General features: G+C 42.2%; 1 protein-coding gene across 5 annotated transcripts in view; it reads right to left on the reverse strand.

Annotated features, from left to right (window-relative positions):
* Positions 1-436: 436 nt before the first annotated feature.
* MECOM (MDS1 and EVI1 complex locus) overlaps positions 437-17,432 on the reverse strand; it is a 50,341-nt gene continuing 33,345 nt past the window's right edge. For all 5 annotated transcript variants that reach the window (XM_075548899.1, XM_075548898.1, XM_075548896.1 and 2 more), the window contains 5 exons: positions 13,283-13,452; positions 10,265-10,409; positions 6,772-6,993; positions 5,293-5,473; positions 437-1,307 (listed from right to left, as the gene is read on the reverse strand). In XM_075548899.1, the coding sequence (XP_075405014.1) occupies positions 1,173-1,307; positions 5,293-5,473; positions 6,772-6,993; positions 10,265-10,409; positions 13,283-13,452 (853 nt within the window). In that variant the 3' untranslated portion in view covers positions 437-1,172. The remainder of the gene's footprint in view (positions 1,308-5,292; positions 5,474-6,771; positions 6,994-10,264; positions 10,410-13,282; positions 13,453-17,432) is intronic.

Here is a 17,432-nt window from a genome sequence, read left to right on the forward strand (position 1 = left end):
TAAGGTCTGGAACACTTCACCTTACAAATAACATGAACATCACATCGCACAGGGTTGCAGACAACCAGCATAAAATATGGGGTACAGTTCTTAATCAGCAGAATCATGCTTTCATGAAGAAATTAAAATCATTTATACAATTGAATCAACTTCAGGATTACAAAAACTAAGCTGCATCTATTCGTTATTTAGTTCATTAAGAAGGAAAACGAAACAACAACAAAAGAAGGAATGTTAAGAAAAGCCAAACAACCATTGGCACGCACTCCCACACACAGGTCAAGTCACCTTGGTCCTTGAAGTTCAGAGAGGAGTGGGCCTCAGACAGCATAAAGTAGTGGCTGACCGGAACAGTGCTATTTTAACCAACAAACAATAGTTTGCCAACAAATAAATACATGATACACACAACACACAAAAAAATTAAAAAACAGTGACATGATTGTCTAAAATTAAGATGTCATTACAAGGATTTGGCAAACATTTTATTAGGGTACAGTGGTACTGGTGACTTTCACTGACTTCACCTCTTTGAGCATCGAACACCCATAGTTTACAATATACACAGACCCTTTCCCCCGATTTTCCTTTCAACAAGGTACTTAAGAAGGCAGAGGGTAATGGGGGACAAGAACTCCCTGTTATCAGCGTCTAGAATAAGCGAGTGTGCATTTCTTCCAAAACTTCCATCTTCAAAGGGTTAAATTACTTAAAACTTTAACAAAGGAGAAAAGAATTCAAATCTGTCATTCAAAGCCACTGTTCCCAAGCATGTGTCAGGTGACCTGGTAAGAAAAAGGAATCCGTTTCTATGGAGCGTTCGTCCGAATCAATGCTGACTTCTCAGCTGTCCCCCTCTCCCGCCCAACCCCTCGGGAGAGGGCGACATGGAAGACGCCTTCTGCCCAGTACGTTTCTCATTTTCAGGGCATCACTTGGAGTCGCACCGATCTTCCAGAAGTCAGCAGCTGCCTTTTCTGTGCAAAACGAAATATCGAGAATAAATAGTTTCTTCTTTCTTTCTTTCTCATTCAGTTTAAGGTCACTGGCCTTTAACTGAGTGACCCTTCAGGTTTATAAGGCATTCTGCTCGGCAGTCTTTTAAATAAGTCCTATGGGAGAGAGCTGGGCTACTGGTGGACTTGGTCCCACTCTGGCCAACCTTGGTAACGTCATACGTGGCTTAGGGACTGGATGGCCCCGGATTCTGCTGCAGCCCTGGCCATGCTGTGCCACACGTTGGAAGAACTGTGGGGTGTTGAGTGAAGGGACTCCTTGTCAGACAACGACAGCATCATAGCATATGCCTGGGGTGAAAAGGAGATAACTCGTGAGCGACACTGGAAAAACACCACTTGTAACCCGATGAGCACAGCCGGGGCCTCTGAAGAAGGGGAGGGAGAGGATGTTAAGCAGGAGCATCCCCAGTGGGTGTGGGTCATATATTTTGGTCGTTACAGAGAGGTGGGTTGACTGCTGGCCTTCAATGGCTGAGGGTCCGCAGAGGTGATGTGTTCTACAGAATGGCAATCTGTCCCGTCTACTAGACCATGTCAGTCATGCCACCGCTGAGAAACACCGAGGGACCCCGCTGCCCAAACACACGTACATACAGCCATCTATCTGCTTTCTTGGCTCAGGTCATCGAAGACAGCGCTGTGAAACAAGAGAATATGCCCAGCATGCACACCTGCCGTGGCGGCACTGGGGTCGGCTGAGGACACAGTCTGACCGTGAGCATGAAGAGTGAAAGGACTTGCCCCAAATCACTCAACTAGATAGTTGGGCAGATGGAACTAAAACTTGTTCTGGCCCCCTTTGGATCCCATGTGCCTTTTCTCCGATTTCCTTCTACGCTTGGAATGTCCAGTGATGAAAAAAAAAACACCCCAAAAGATCGCCTTATTCCAAAATAAAACCACACACAAGATCCACCGCTGTTCTAACCAACTAGTGACCCAGAATCTGCTGAGCAGAAGGGGCTTAGAGGTGTTGGAGGAGGCTGCGCTCATTCGTTCCCTATTATCATGTCAAATGTGAAATAACTGTTCAGAGAATCCCCTGTTTACTGCCAAGTAAAATATTCAAATGAAATGTTTGGTCTTGACTTGTGAGTGAACTTTTCACTGTTGATTTGCCATTGTTGGTCTCATCCATGGCTAAACTTGCTTGTCAAAATGCTGCTGAAGTGGAATCATTAAAGTCCTGCCAAAGACATTCCACTGTCTGTAAACAAAGACAAAATGCCTCTGTTGTTAGGCAGAGCTTGTCTCTGGGAGTCGTGCTGAGACATGTGGCCAGTTTGTGGTCTCTTCCATAATGATGGCATTCTGTGAGAAAAGCTGCCCTGCCTGGCACACTGATTTTGATCTGCTGGGCCAGTGCTCTCAAGGGACACATGTGACTTTTTGTGCCGGCAATTTGCCTCCTGGAACTCTTCAAAGACTCAGCATCCATCGAGCAAATATTTCCTGAGCATCTATTTTATGACTGGCACCAGGCTAGGCACCAGGGCATGAAGGATCAATATGAGGCAGGCCTCACCCTGGTAGTATATAAAGCAAGAAGTGAACATTCAATGGAAACCACCTGTTCTAATGATGCGCGCACACACACTTTTAGGGCCATGGTAAAGAGTGTTTGTTAAATTTCTGAACAAAAACAATTCTGAGCTTTGGAAAGACAGAAGGGAGCCTTAGAGAAAATTCTGGAGACCTGGGTTTTAATCCTGGTTGTGTACCCTGCCCCTGTTTAACTAACTCTGTTACCTTGGGCATGTTGCTTAACCATTCAAGCTCCGCTCCCCTTTCTGAAAACGGAGGTAAGAGAGTGAAATCCACAAAACCCAGAACCCAAAGGTCCAGCCTGGATTTTTGTTTTTAACCAGGTTTTGCCTTCGACGTGGTTCCATTTTTAGAGGAAAGTGTGTGAGTTTTCCTTTTCCACAGGCTCCCCTGACACAGTTTCTGGCTTTCATGGGTTTTATTGTAGTAATATATTGGGGGAAGGGGCTCCAAAGTTATTTAAAAAAGGAATTAAAGATCATGAAATTTCCCACAACCCTTGTTGAAGCTCCCACTGTATTGCCTTATGCAACCGTACCACCACTAACTGACAAAGTTGTTCGCTCAGTGTGCCGGCATGAATATTACCAGTCCTCGTGAAATTCATTTTTATGGGATAGAGATTCCCAGAGATGTTTCTATGCAGAATGCAGTGTATGAACTGCGATATTGGCCAACCATTTAAAAATGAGTCACCATAAACATAACAGTGATGACAGGGACGGTTGAGAAGAGCCCCTGCCCCTGCTCCGAGCTCGGAGAATTACACAGACGGGATTGCAGGTCTTTCGGTAATCCAGGGAAACGCACATTTCCACGTACAAGGCTTGGTGTTCGGCACCTAGCTGCCAGTCAATGACCAATGAATGAACGAAAGAAGACTATCATGAAATAAGTCAATCTGCAAAAGTGACCGCATATATACTTTCAAAATGATATATACGACACGATCAAAGGCCAAGAAAAATATGAGCTAGGGTTGCGAAATGCTGCTACTGAAATTTCACATCCATCATCTCTAGATTCTCAGGACTCTTCTGGTTTCTACTGTAGCTGACAATTTCTGCAGGTCCAAGGGATTATCTAAGTAATTTGTCTCTTTAGATGATCAATCAAAAGAAATGAAAAGCTGTTCGTCTATATTTCTGAGCACTAACTGGCAAGGAAATATGGGCAATCAGGCTTTAGAAAATGCTAGCCATCTTTTATGAAGGCCTCTGTTTATTTTAATGTTATCAACTTGGGGTGGGGGGTTATTTTTATCTCCCCCAAGGGGTCTTAGATATACTCCACTGATCACACCTTACAGTGAGGAAGTGGTTCCATCGTGGCTAAGTGATGGTCTCATATGCATAGAGCTAGGCTGTTTTTTAAGGGCTCCTTTTAATTAAACTTAGAAAGGACTCTATTCTTCAAACACGACACATTGAGACATTTGCCTGGCCTTCACACATGGGTCTTCTCCCACTCGTGTGGTGTTTTTCTCCACTTTAGTTGAGATACCACTACATGTGTGCTAAGACCAGCCCCAAACATGTCAACGCAACAGAAAACCATTTTTTAGGTAAAAAATAAACAATATGAATGAGCACACTGTTTGAAGTATCAGGTCACCTCTAACATGGAACCACGGATCAAAGCAATTAGACCAAAGTCACCCACAGGCAGCAAAACAGGTACTCTGACCCACACGGCGCTCCAGTTACCAAGAACCACACTTGGAATCTGTTTCTTTACATTCCTTTTGTACATCTTATGCTAGTACAAATATACTGCATATCATATTGCAATGCAATTTCCTGACGCTATCATTGTAAGCTGTTCACTTGCAGATATTCAAAGATCAGATTTATAATAAAAATCAATCACAAAGAAAATAGGGGGGAGGGGAACTTGACTTACATCAGAACGGACTTACAAGGATCACTGGAATAGAAGGTGTAAGTCAGGATCTACCAGCAACAGGAATTGCTTTTCAACATTTACTTTGAACAATCTGATTCAGTGTGGATGTCAAATAGAAACTGCGGACTTCCTTTATTTCATAATAAAAGAACTCAGGATCTTGCCATTGATATCGATGGGCTTACAACCAGAGTTATTTTCCTTCATTACCAGAACACTAATAGAATGCTTATGGTTTGGGGCACCACTCATTCATTCATTTCATTAAAACTTAAAAGTTTGTTTTTCCTGATTTGCCTCTAAATGGCGGTGGACTTTTGGGAACTCAATTTTTGAACTTCAATTTCCTTTCTTACTCAAAAATTCTACAGTTCAGATGACTCGTGACTTACTATACGTGAACATTTACGAGACACAGTAAAGGACTTTAAAAAGCCAGAATTGCTCTCCTTAGCTTCTAAACTATAATTACATTGACAACAATTATAGACAAAAAACAATTAGGAATGAATTCAGATGCAAGCTTGGAATGATGGACTATCTACACAGAAGGGAAGTAAAGTAAAAATTATTGTAGGGTCGTATGTCACAGAGGTTTCCATGCAGGATGATAAAGCCATTATGAATTGCTGTGTTGACTAACGATTTGGGATGTGACCAGTCACATCCTGCAGTGCTGAGTGTTTGGCCTAGATGATTGAAGTCCGTCCAGAGTCTAGGATGCTGCGCAGGTAGGATCTCTACCTTGTGTTAGTCAAAGGAAACACACATTGTCATGCACAAATCATGTTACCATGATGCTACACTGCAGGAGAACATGTACCTGTGACTTGGACTTTCTGTGTAACGGCGGTTTAAGCTCCTCCGGCACATGGGATGTACTAGAAGACAGCTCAGCTTCCGTATATTGATTATCTTCCACTTTCCTCATTTTGAGGCTATCTGTGAAATGCCTTATATGATCTAGAGCAGAAAGTCCAGTTTTATATTCTTCCTCTTTATATCTAAAATGAACCAATGGGAAAGAATAGATATTTTTCTTTCTTATCCAATTAAGTCACTTCATTTGAATTGATACAGCTGTCAAAACTTTATCTTGTATTTGCAGTGTAAAGTAGCATGCATCCATGATTGTCTCTGTTAACATGGAAATATCGTTAAAATGGAAAGACCTTGAAATTTGTTGCTCTAGGGTTTTTAATCACGAACATGAAGGGTATATTTGAGATAAAGAGTTAAAGTTAATGGCGTGCTAGGTCAGCAATGCAGTGGAGACAGAATTCATACATTTATAATTTCCATCTAAAACAAAGCCTGCTGCAGCAATATCTGGACAACACTCACTATCATTGTGAAAACAAAAGATACCTACAAATTGGTTATAATTATTTTCCATTTTAAAATCTATCAGTTACACGGATAACATATATTCAAATGATGTAAACACTTCCAAGTCTGAACGATATTTATCCATCAAGAGCATCACCGCAGATTATCATATCAAATGAACTACATAATCCCCATCGATATATGAATTTTGGAGAGGGGAGGGGAGGGGGGAGGAGGTGCTGAGTACTCTTCTGCTACCCAAGAAGTTAGCCACTGGAAGGCACCAGTTGCTCCCTGGCAGGAACTGTCCACTCCTGTAAAGCTACCAGCCTTAGAAACTTTATAAGGCCGTGATATTCTGTATTATAGGCTCTCTCTTAGTTGGAACTAACTTGATGGTAATGGGCATGGTGGTGTTTTGGTTCCTAGTCTGGGGCTAGGTCGGTAGTGGTTCTCAACCTATGGGACCCCTTTGGGGTTGAATGACCCTTTCACAGGGGTCACCTGATTCATAAAGTAGCAAAACGACAGTGATGAAGCAGGGGCTCACCACCACATGAGGAACTGTATTACAGGGTCACATCACGAGGAAGGTTGAGACACACTGGGCTAGTGTAAACGTTAGGAATTTGGATTTGGCCTTAGCTGTGACACCAAACACACTAACAACAAGAGAAAACAATAGATACATTGGGCTGCATTTTAAAAAGGAACTGTGAGTTAAAATGGATGAACAAGTAAATGAAACAATAATTTAGATAACTATGTGTACGTAGTGTGCATACTAGATTCTTTTTTAAAAAAATTAAAATCATTTTATTGGGGTTCCCATTCTAGATTCTTCTGAGATGCATGCTTTACAGACATTTTCTCCCATTCGGTAAATTGGTCCTTTTTATCTTTCCTTATCTTTTTAATGCGCAAGCTTCTCTTTGGTATGGTCACTTCCTCCCTGGAGTCACCCAGGACTTACCTCACTGGGGAGGTCTTGAAACTGCTGTCTTCGTAGTCATCCTCAGCGGCTCCTTCATGTAAATTACTTGTCAATGGTCCCTTTCCTGTTTTCCCAGTCATGTCATCCTCTTCCTCCTCCTCGCCTAACAGCACCTCCTCTTCTACTTCTTCGTCATCCAACAAGTCTGAATTCTGACTGGTCACCAGAGTCTTCTCGTCCTTGAAATGACTGCCATTCATCCTTTTAAAAACAGAACAAGAAAATTCTTGGTTTGTCTTTCTGCGGTGAAGTTCGCTTTATGGATTATCCTGTCTTCCGGACAACGGTTGAGAACCCCTTCCACTGTGGGGTAAACTCCCACTATTCATGCTGGACGGCAACTGTGGGAACTTAATGTAATTTCCATAAATGCAAAAGTCAAGGAAAAAAACAACTGGATGATTATTCTGATTATAAATGGGGCCCTTGGCAGAACTGAAAAACACTGTCTCCTGTTGCTTATCAGGCCGTTTTGCCTGATGAATGATATGGCTATTTTATAATGTAAAAAGGGCATGGATGTTTTCTCTACATAATGTACCTAATGACCATCTAAGTGCTCAGCGTTTAAAATAATAGATTTCTGTATTTCAGAGCAACACTGACAAGAGCTGCAACAACAGTGCCAGTGAGGCTAAGACTGCATGGGAAATGCCAAGGTTGCTGTCAAGGAATGGCCCAGGTTCGGATCTTTCTAAGTGACCTGTGGTATCTTCCACTGAGGCGCTCTACCGAAACTTGGAAGTGACTGAGAACTCACTTAGTTCTATCACTTCTGAGTTACCCTTTTTCGCCTGAATGTGAAAAGGGTCTTTATTTCCCAGCACAGCGCCAGAAGGTGAGACTGCGAGCACTGTCCCTGTGATAAGGGCTTTGGATAACTGACAGAAAAGACGGGCGTCATATTAAAAAACAGCTGCAATATTCTCACTCCTCAAATCATAATGTTGTTCAGAGATTATGCAAGCATCTCATTTTAACCAGTTGAGAGCATTTCTGAAACTATGATAAATTTCCCAAATGCTCTATAAACATTGAAATGTGCATAAACTGAATGTCAGTTTCATTGTGGGATTAAAAAGCCATATTTATGATACAAAATCATGACCAAATGCATTCTCTTAACATCCTTCTTTTAAAGATAGATTTCCAGAGAAGTTAAGATATTTAGCCCAAACTCAGGCAACTTGAGGGGGACAGAACCACCCTAGACATCCAGGTGTCTTGATTCTAGGCTCATTAATCATCTCTCCATTTCGCCTTGCTCCTTCCTCACTGACGAACAATCTATGAAACTAATCTATGAAACCACTGTTATAGCCAAGCATGATCTTTACTTTCAATGTAACCACCCTTCAGAACATGGAAGCCAGGGCTATCTGTATCGCAGGGGCCTCACACACCCACATTACAATATGTCTGTAGTAATATATAGATTTCCTGGGTTAAGCCAAAAAGAACTGCCCAGGAAGTGACAGATAGACATCTTAAAAACTCATCTGACCAGAAAAACTGTCCTTGCTAAGCTTTTTTATACAATCAACGTCTTAAGCTTCGGTATCAGAGAATGATGAAAACATGTTTTGTACAGACAAAAATGATTAGTTTCCAGATAAACCACCAATTTACTAACTTGAATGTATCAAAACTAGTGTTTAATTAAAAAATTAAAAGTAAGAGAACAATATGAAACCCCAAAGGAGCAAAAACCAACATGATGAAGAAAACAGATTTGTTAATTATGCTTTGAAATGTAGCAATGGCGGGGGTGGGGGGCGTGGGGGGGAGGGGGGGAGAAAATATTCATCAAAAGTAGCCTGATGGGAGTAGGGGGGTTGAAATGTTCCATGACTCAACCTTCACAGCCCCGTGCTGTTTAGACATGTTGACGCCAGATGTTGCAGCTAATATTGGTCACACTAATATTCAATTAAGGGCTAGAAAGCTTGCCTAGGCATCTCAGAACCTAAATAGTATATATTAGGTTCAAAATTCGTGTGTCATGTAAATACCATTATCAAAAGGTAAGATTGTAAACACCCGTGTCATTTGCTCTTACTACGTTAGACTTTGATCCGCCCTCCTTTTTCTCTCTTGTGCGAGAGGAATGCACACACACACACACACACACACACATACACACACACATGAACGGGCAAGCAGACGGCTCTCGACCGTCTCCACGAAGGCTGGAAAAGGCCATGGGGCACTGGCACGCTCTCATTTCCCCCCGGCACAGTTTGATACAAGGTGAAGAGTTGCGGCAGTCGTGGATCTGTAAGCTATGTTTGCAAATTTGTGCGGGAAACGTGTGTATCTGAAGTTCACCTTAACAGAAAAGCTGCTTCAGAGGATTAATGTGGACTTTCAATGCCATCAAAACTCAGGAGCACGAACCCAGTGCTACTTGTGCTTGCCGTGATGAAAAATATCGGGACTTGTACTAATTACCCGTTAGATGCAATGCGGCATCAGAGCGCAATCGTCAGGGCAGGCTTGCTCTCCAGTATGGGAATTTTATTTACAACCTACAGGTAAGAAACACCCAAGTGTTGGTGAAACAAGATGGCATTCACTTCACGTAAAACGCAAAGTGATAGGAAAGTGTCCGTTATTATTATCAGCAGCCATACCAGCTTTCCCCCTTGCTCTTTTTAAACGAGTCAAGCCATGAATGTGTGATGTTGATATTGACAAGCGAGGCCCCATGTGCCAGCTGACAAAAAACAAGGCCGGTCCCGCTGGTCAAGCAAACATGGCAGCACCAAATGCCAATGGCCTCGAGAGCACGTACAGCAGGCATAAGAAAGGTTAGAAAGTTATTTGGAGAATGCTCATCTTTAAAACAGTTCTCTCTCTCTCACACACACACAGACACACACTGTCATTTACTGTCCAGAGTACAAGTGATCTATGACATCTAACAGTTCTATCTCTCTCTCTCTCTCTCACGCACACACACACACACACAGTCAATTACTGTCCAGAGTACAAGTGATCTATGACATCTAATAGTAAACACAGTAGTTCAGTCATTCACAGTGTTCTGAGTAAATGCCTTTCTCTCCTACTTGGCACCATTTGATAAAAAGTTCTGCTTTACAATCGAGAGAAGCTGAAGAGCGTAGTGGTTGAAGTGTAGGCTCTGGGGTCAGGCAGGGCAGCTTGAAAACTCACTTATTACTTATGTGATTTTTGGTAAGGTATTTAACCTTCAATACTTCCAGTCAGTCACTGATGATACTAGATAATAAGTCCCTATCTCATAGGAATATTATGAGAATCTAAGTTAATTAACATACATAAAGTGCTTAGAAAAGCATATGGTATTTAATAGATCCCACACAAGTATCAGGCAACGATAATGGCATTATTCCTCGTGTTACAGAAGTGACGGCAGTGAATGCTCTTGAAGACTCATTTCAGAAAGAACAACATGAAGGGAAACCAACCACCCCAAATCAAGTCCTACCTCTCCTCTGCATTCCTGGGGGACTGGCTGCTGTGGTTGCTATTTCCAATGAAGTTTCGAATTTCTGTGAAGTAAGCATCTTCTTTGTCATCGAGAATCGCGCCTGTACCTTCCAGTTCCGAATGAGGCGATGATGTTGCCGTGCCTGTGGGCAGGAGACAGTCTTTTCTGATATGGACTATTATTATTTCCATGGCAACCTATTTTAAACCATATTCTTTCTGAATTGGGTCAAAATATGCACTTTAAATACTAGTTATAGTAGAAGTATAGTCTCCTACTGCCATGTGGATGACTAGCTTCCCTAACCTGACCTTGGGATAGAAAGATGCAGGAACTCAAAAGAAATCCAAAAAACGGAACTCACTGCCATCAAGTCAATTCCGACTCACAGCGTCCCTATAGGACCCGGTAGAACTGCCCTGTGGGTTTCTGAGACTGTAACTCTGTATGGGAGTAGTAAGTTCTGTCTTTCTCTGGAGGAGAGGCTGGTGGTTTCAGACAATGCATGTTCATAGTTTATGGTTGCTATAAATCTTTTGTCACTTTGAGGATTAAGAGTGAAGGGGGAGGGTCTACTCTGCCAATCAGGTCGTAGCCAATGTGTGGGCATGGCCTTCCCCTAAGGAATCTGGGAATTCCAGTATTTTCCATTTCCCTCCTTGGAGGCAGGAGCCACTTCTCTCTCTCTCTCTCTCCTGACTCCCTGGGAGACATTGGAGTTGACAAGACACATGGAACCACGCTAGTGCCCTGAGCTGGAGAATCCACATGGGCCTGCCCTGCTGCAACCAGAACTCTGATCCCGGAGAAGCCACGTGGATCCCTGTGCTGAGGTGCTTACAACTGGATCCAAAGACTTTCTACACACTGGCCTGTAATCATCCTGCATTTGGTGTTACTGCATGTGTTTCGTGAGACTGAAGAGGACTTTATAGATTGGTATCAGAATTATGGACTAATATCAGGCATAGGGGCTTGGATTGGACTGGGTCAGGATGCTTTCTTAATGTACAGTGACCCTTTATATAAAACTCTTATAGACACATATAAATTTCTATGGATTTGTTTCTCTAGTCCACCCAGACAAACACATAGCTTCTATACTAAAATGATGGAAGTCATGCTGGAAATTCTGACTTGGTGGGCTACCCAGCAAGTAGAGAATCCAAACATGCCACTCCAGAGAGGAGCGGTATCATGTAAACAGGACAATGTTGAATTTGCTGATTGTGGGATACTCTTCAGCTTGCTCATCTGTAGAGTTCAAATCAGAACATGGCATCGTAGTATCTGCCTGGAGGATGGCTAGGAGGCTTACACATGATGGCCCCCTGCACATCGTGCTTTCTATGGGGATACTGGTAGGTCAGAGGTAGAATTCTTGCCTTCCACGAGAAAAACTCTGGTTCTATTCTCAGCCAACACATCTCAACCACCACCCATCTGGCCTTGGAGGCTTTTGTGTGTTATGTTGTTGAGCAGACAATGGGAAGCTAGGAAGAAAAGTCTGTTGGATCTACTTCTGAAAGTCCATCCATGAAAGCTCACAACGGTTGGCCTGATCTGCAACCAAGCATGGGGAAGAGATGGGATCAGGCAGTGTTTCGCTCCATCGTGCGTTGGGTGCCCATGAGTCAGGGGTTACGACTCACTCAAACTCTCTCTGCCACCAAGTCCGTGTGGCTCATAACAAGCACTTTTATATGCGGGGATGTGCTTACAGTCTACACCCATATTAGCTGCACGCCGTTTGCCTTTCCCACAAAATATTTGCAATCGACTACGTCACGATTGTTGACATTTAAGTAACTGAAGGTTAGAACATGGCCCCCAGCACCCCCACCCCTGGTGAAGCTACAGTCAGGGTTGACATATAAGCAAACTCTGACACGCTAAAGCTTTAACCTCCCCCCCCCCTGAAATAAGTGCGTCTGGAAAACTATCGTAATATACTATGCAGGTAGGTGCAGTTAGAGAACTATACCCAGTTCTTTATATATTGGATCGGATTTCTGCTTCTAAAATCTAGTACTTTTAAAGTACGAGAATTTAGGCTTTGGCTGAAATTAACAGCATCTCGTTCTACACAGCAACCATTCAAGATCAGAAGCAATATGTCTGTACCGTGAAGGAAGGTAGAATCATAAAATAATTTCCTTAAGTAAAGATTACTCATTTGGAAAAACCAACTTTTTTCCACTCTTAAAACTACTTTCCCTGAACCCCATGGCCCCACACCCAACAGAACCAATTTCCATGATCCCCTAGAAACAAACCGTGACTCCACAAGTTGGCCGTGCACACGTGTGCTGGCAGGCAAAAGTTAATGCCTCATTATCTGACTCTCAGAAGCCAAAGGGAAGTAAACTTGCCATTCCTTCTGCCAACCATGTGCTGCCGAGTCCAAGTTAAGGAGGGTTTTACTGCCCTGTGACTATTAACATAATGTCTACATTAGAATAAATTACCCAAACCACATACCACTATCATTTGCTGTGGGTTGCCCTGATCATGCTCAGGGGTTCTGTCCGTCAGCTTAAAAAAATAAAATATAATACAATGTTGTCCTAGAGTCCCTTTAACTGTCTGGACCCTCTGCAGAAGCAGTCATGAGGTCTTTTCTGAGTAGCCTTCTGGGCCTGTCACTCTGGGACTCCTGCCAGACCCAGGAGCCCCGTTCTGGGCAGAGAGGTAGAAAGACAGGTATCTGGCCATTTAGGAAATCTTGAATCATAGTAAGCCTCTTCTGAGCTTGAATCATGATTCTCTTTTGCTTGAGATTGCCCAGATGAGAAGCACTCAGGAGAACATATATATATATATATATATATATACATATATATATATATATATATATACATCTTAATGCCAGTAAGGTCCGTGAGCTTTATATTAACCCATCAGAGAAATAAGAGCTACAGGCAGGATCTTTTCTGATGTCAAACTACAGGAGAAAGAATGTAACTGCCTTTGGAAACGGAGCAGTAAGCCATCCTCTCCTAACACGTTACCTACCAGACATGTTCCCATTCTCATGTTTCTTTAGGTGTCTGTCCAGGTTGGTTTGTTGCCCGAAACACCTGTCACATAAGTGACACTTGAAAGGCTTCTCCTTATTATGGATGTTCCGAACGTGCCGCTGCAAGTTGGAAGATATGCTAAAGGACCGGTCACAGTATTTGCATCTGAAAGATAAACACAGAATATATTCTCAAGCAAATGGAAAGGCGTTTCTCAAGTCTAGTAAACCAGATGTCAAAAGTTATTATCGAAAATAATAAAAACAACATAATTTATCAAGGAGTCATGAGGGTGGGAGGCGGGAAGGGAGGAGAAGAAAAGAAGCTGATACCCAGGGCTCAAATAGAAAGTAAATGTTGACAAAATAGTGCTGGAAACATTTGCAAAAATATGGTTAATACAATTGATGTATGGATTGTTATAAGAGCTGCAAGAGCCCCCAATAAAATGATCTTTAAAAAAAAAAAAGGCAGGGTGAAGAGGAAATGATACCAAGGGCTCAAGTAGAAAGAAAATATTTTGGAAATGATGATGGGGGCATATGTACAAATGTGCTTGACACAATGGATGGATGGACTGTTATAAGATATAAGAGCTGCAAGAACCGCCCATAAAATGATTTCTTAAAATAAAAAAAAATATATATATATATTATTAACCCCAAAACAACAATTTAGAGAAGCACTTAGTAGATTCCTGTTTCAGTCAAGATTTCAATTTTAACAGGCATTCCTTCAAACATTATTAATTTCTTAAAAGAATAAAGTATCAAAAACTGGATTGCTATTTTACCAAATATCAATCCTGATATTTTAAAATAAATCTCAAAAAAATTGAGGACATTAAGAAATAGTAACACTTTTATCTTTTGCTTAGTACAACACAATCAAACCCTTTGTACAACATGCGACAAATTTATGTCTCTTTCAAATGTAGCAAAGATAATTTTCTGCATTAAAAATTTGTAGTGCGTGATCAAATCATTTTGTAGTAAATTCACATCTAGATGGGCAATCCTAATGGTTTGAAACACCATTATCCTCTCAAAAGAGCAACGAACAGTCGAAAAATTTAAACCAGAGACAATGTGAATAGTTTAGCTAGACGTAGATTTTCCTGATTTGTAGCGATCAGGAGCCCAGGATCCCTATGAATTTTGATAATCTGTTATTTAAAAGCCAATGACAGTGCCACTGAATTCTCCTTCTGAGATGACAGCAAAGCTTCTCATTAATCTCCTCAGCCCATCTTCTCCCCGATTTTTCAGCGCAATTTCTCTGAAAGAGTCAGTAGCTCTTTTGAACCAAGTCCGTTCCCCTCCCCCACGACTCCCAGGAAAGTACTCATTATTTCCATGTAATGGAAAATCATAAATTATGCCAAAGTTTTCCTTTAGTCAGAAAATTAAAAATTTAAGCCTCTCCTCCAGTTCTTATCAGTGTGGAAGAAAAGTGGTTTTGTTGGTTTTTTTTTGTAATTGATGGGAGATAGCTTCTGGTATTTTAAGATACAGATTTTTATCAGTTTCCTATGGGATTTGTGTGTTTGTGTGTGCTGCTTGCAAGAATAAACTGGCTTTATTTGAATGATAGCCACCAGAAAATTCTTAACTAATTTTTCTATTTGTGAAAGTTTTTTCTCCTCTCACTTCTGAATTGGGATTCAGGGAACAGGTGTGGTGGGTGTACAAGTACAGAAAATGGCCTAATCCAGTCAAGGTGTGTGGGAACCTGGACCTTCCTGGTGGCATTCCAGAGGCCTACGTGGGTTAGTGGGGAAGGCAAATCTGCTGAACAACTGTGTTTGATTTTTGCAGAATATTTCAGGTAAATCAACTCAGGGAATAATTGCTTAATCTTTTCCCCATAAGAAAATGGTTCTGCTGTGAATGAGGGGGAGTGCGGACTCAAAGCCCATCTGTAGGCAACTGGACATCATCCCCTTACAAAAGGGTCCCAGGGAGGAGAGGAGCAACGATGAAACATACAACTTTCCTCTAGTTCCTAAATGCTTCCTCCCCCCACGCCCCTACCCCAACTATCATGGTCCCAATTCTACCTTACAAATCCGGCTAGACCAGAGGATGTACACTGGCACAGATAGGAACTGGAAACACAGAGAATCCAGGACAGATGATCCCTTCAGGACCAGTTGGACATTGAGCCTCGACTCAAGTACTCCTTCAACACAAGAACACTTTGTTCTAACAATCTGGCATTCTGTGATGCACACCTTCCCGATATGATCACTGAAGAGAAAATGGGTGCATGAGCAAATGTGGTGAAGAAAGCTGATGGTGCCCGGCTATCAAAAGATAAAGACTTGAAGATAAACAAGTGGCCATCTAGCTCAGAAGCAACAAAGCCCATATGGAAGAAGCACACCAGCCTGTGTGATCATGCAGTGTTGATGGGATCAGGTATCAGGCATCTAAGACCCAGAACAAAATCATACCCAATGTCAAGGGGGAGGGGAGGGATGGACATGGGGTGGAGACCCAATGTGCATCTGTAGACAATTGGACATCCCCTCACAGAGGGGTCACAAGGAAGAGATAAGGCAGAGTCAGGGTGTAGTACAGCACCAATGAAACACACAACTTTCCTCTAGTTCTTTGGTGCTTCCTTCCCCCCACTATCATGACCTCAATTCTACCTTACAAATCAGATTAGACCAGAGCATGCACACTGCTACAGATAAGAGCCCACAACACAGGGAATCCAGGATAGATGAACCCCTCAGGGCCAACAATGAGAGTAGAGATACCAGGAGGATTAGGAGAGGGTGGGGGGAAAAAGGGGAAATTGACCACAAGGATCAGTTTATAACCCCGACAGGGGACAGATAATGTGGAAAAGTGGGTGAGGGGCAACGGAGGACAATGTAAGATATGAAAATAATAATCTATAATTTATCAAGGATTTATGAGGGAGGGGGGGAGAGGGCAGGTAAAAATGAGGAGTTAATACCAAGGGTTCAAGTAGAAAGAAAATGTTCTGAGAAGGATAATAGCAACAAATGTACCAATGTGCTTGACACAATGGATGTATGCATAAACTGTGGTAAGAGCTGTGCCAGCCTCCAATAAAAGCATTTACAAAAAAAGAGTTGTACGAGCCCTCAATAAAATGATTATTAAAAAAAGAAAAGAAAGTGGTTCTGATATCATATTAAAACCAGAAAGTGTCCTCTGGTTTTAAAATAACAACACATACAGTCGTGCCCCTTTCTGCACGCATGTCCGGACCCCAGAAGCCCACTGCAATGAGGACCACTGTACCATCAGGGGCATCATGCTGCACTAAGCAGAATAAACTGGGAATTCTCTTCCAATAAGGAGGGAGACCACGTAGACTTCCAGTAGAAATTTTAGAAACAAAATGTTCTCAACTATTATCTCAACATACATAGTCTGATCCAGCTCTTTATAAAAATTCCCCCTTAAATCATTCTCTGTACAAATCACAAAAATGAGAAATTATGTCTTTGACATAATTCCAAGTATCTGGTCATATGTGCAAAACGGGGCTTCCCCAAATCCAGTAACCACCCAATTCTCTAATGTCAATGAATGTGCTTGACAAGGACATTCATTTCCACAAAGGATCAGCTGTTCCTTCCCATCTGGAGAAATGGTTGAGAGCTCTGAGTAAGAAAACATTCAGTTCCACGCTCCCGAACATTCATAGTGATTTAAGAGACAAACCAAATCAGAGCCTACGTTCTAGAAATTATTAAAGAGAATTGCTATGTGAACAGGAGCGGTCTCTGAATGGCGTAAGCCTGAAGTGCCCCGGCACTAACTGATAAGGCTGAGTTCGAGTTTACCCAGAAGCTCTTTGGGAAAGAAGCCTGCCATTTCACTGCTGAAACATTAACCCCTGAGAACCCTAACACAGCTCTTCTCTGAAACACGTGAGGCTGCTCCGAGCCCAGACGGGCTCTCCATGGGAACTGGTACAGGGACTCTGGATGCAGACATCGAGACCCATGGAAACCCCGAGGTCGTAATGCGATATCGAAATTTTGAAGTGGGAGCTCCAGGCGAGGGCTTAGTTAGATGCTGACTCTGTCAGCACCCAGCCCTTTGAGAAAGCAATTAGCATCTTTCAGGTTTTTTCATTTGTAAAACAAAGTCTCTGAG

Source organism: Tenrec ecaudatus, chromosome 4 (assembly GCF_050624435.1).
Source record: "Tenrec ecaudatus isolate mTenEca1 chromosome 4, mTenEca1.hap1, whole genome shotgun sequence".
Taxonomy (NCBI): Eukaryota; Metazoa; Chordata; class Mammalia; order Afrosoricida; family Tenrecidae; genus Tenrec; species Tenrec ecaudatus.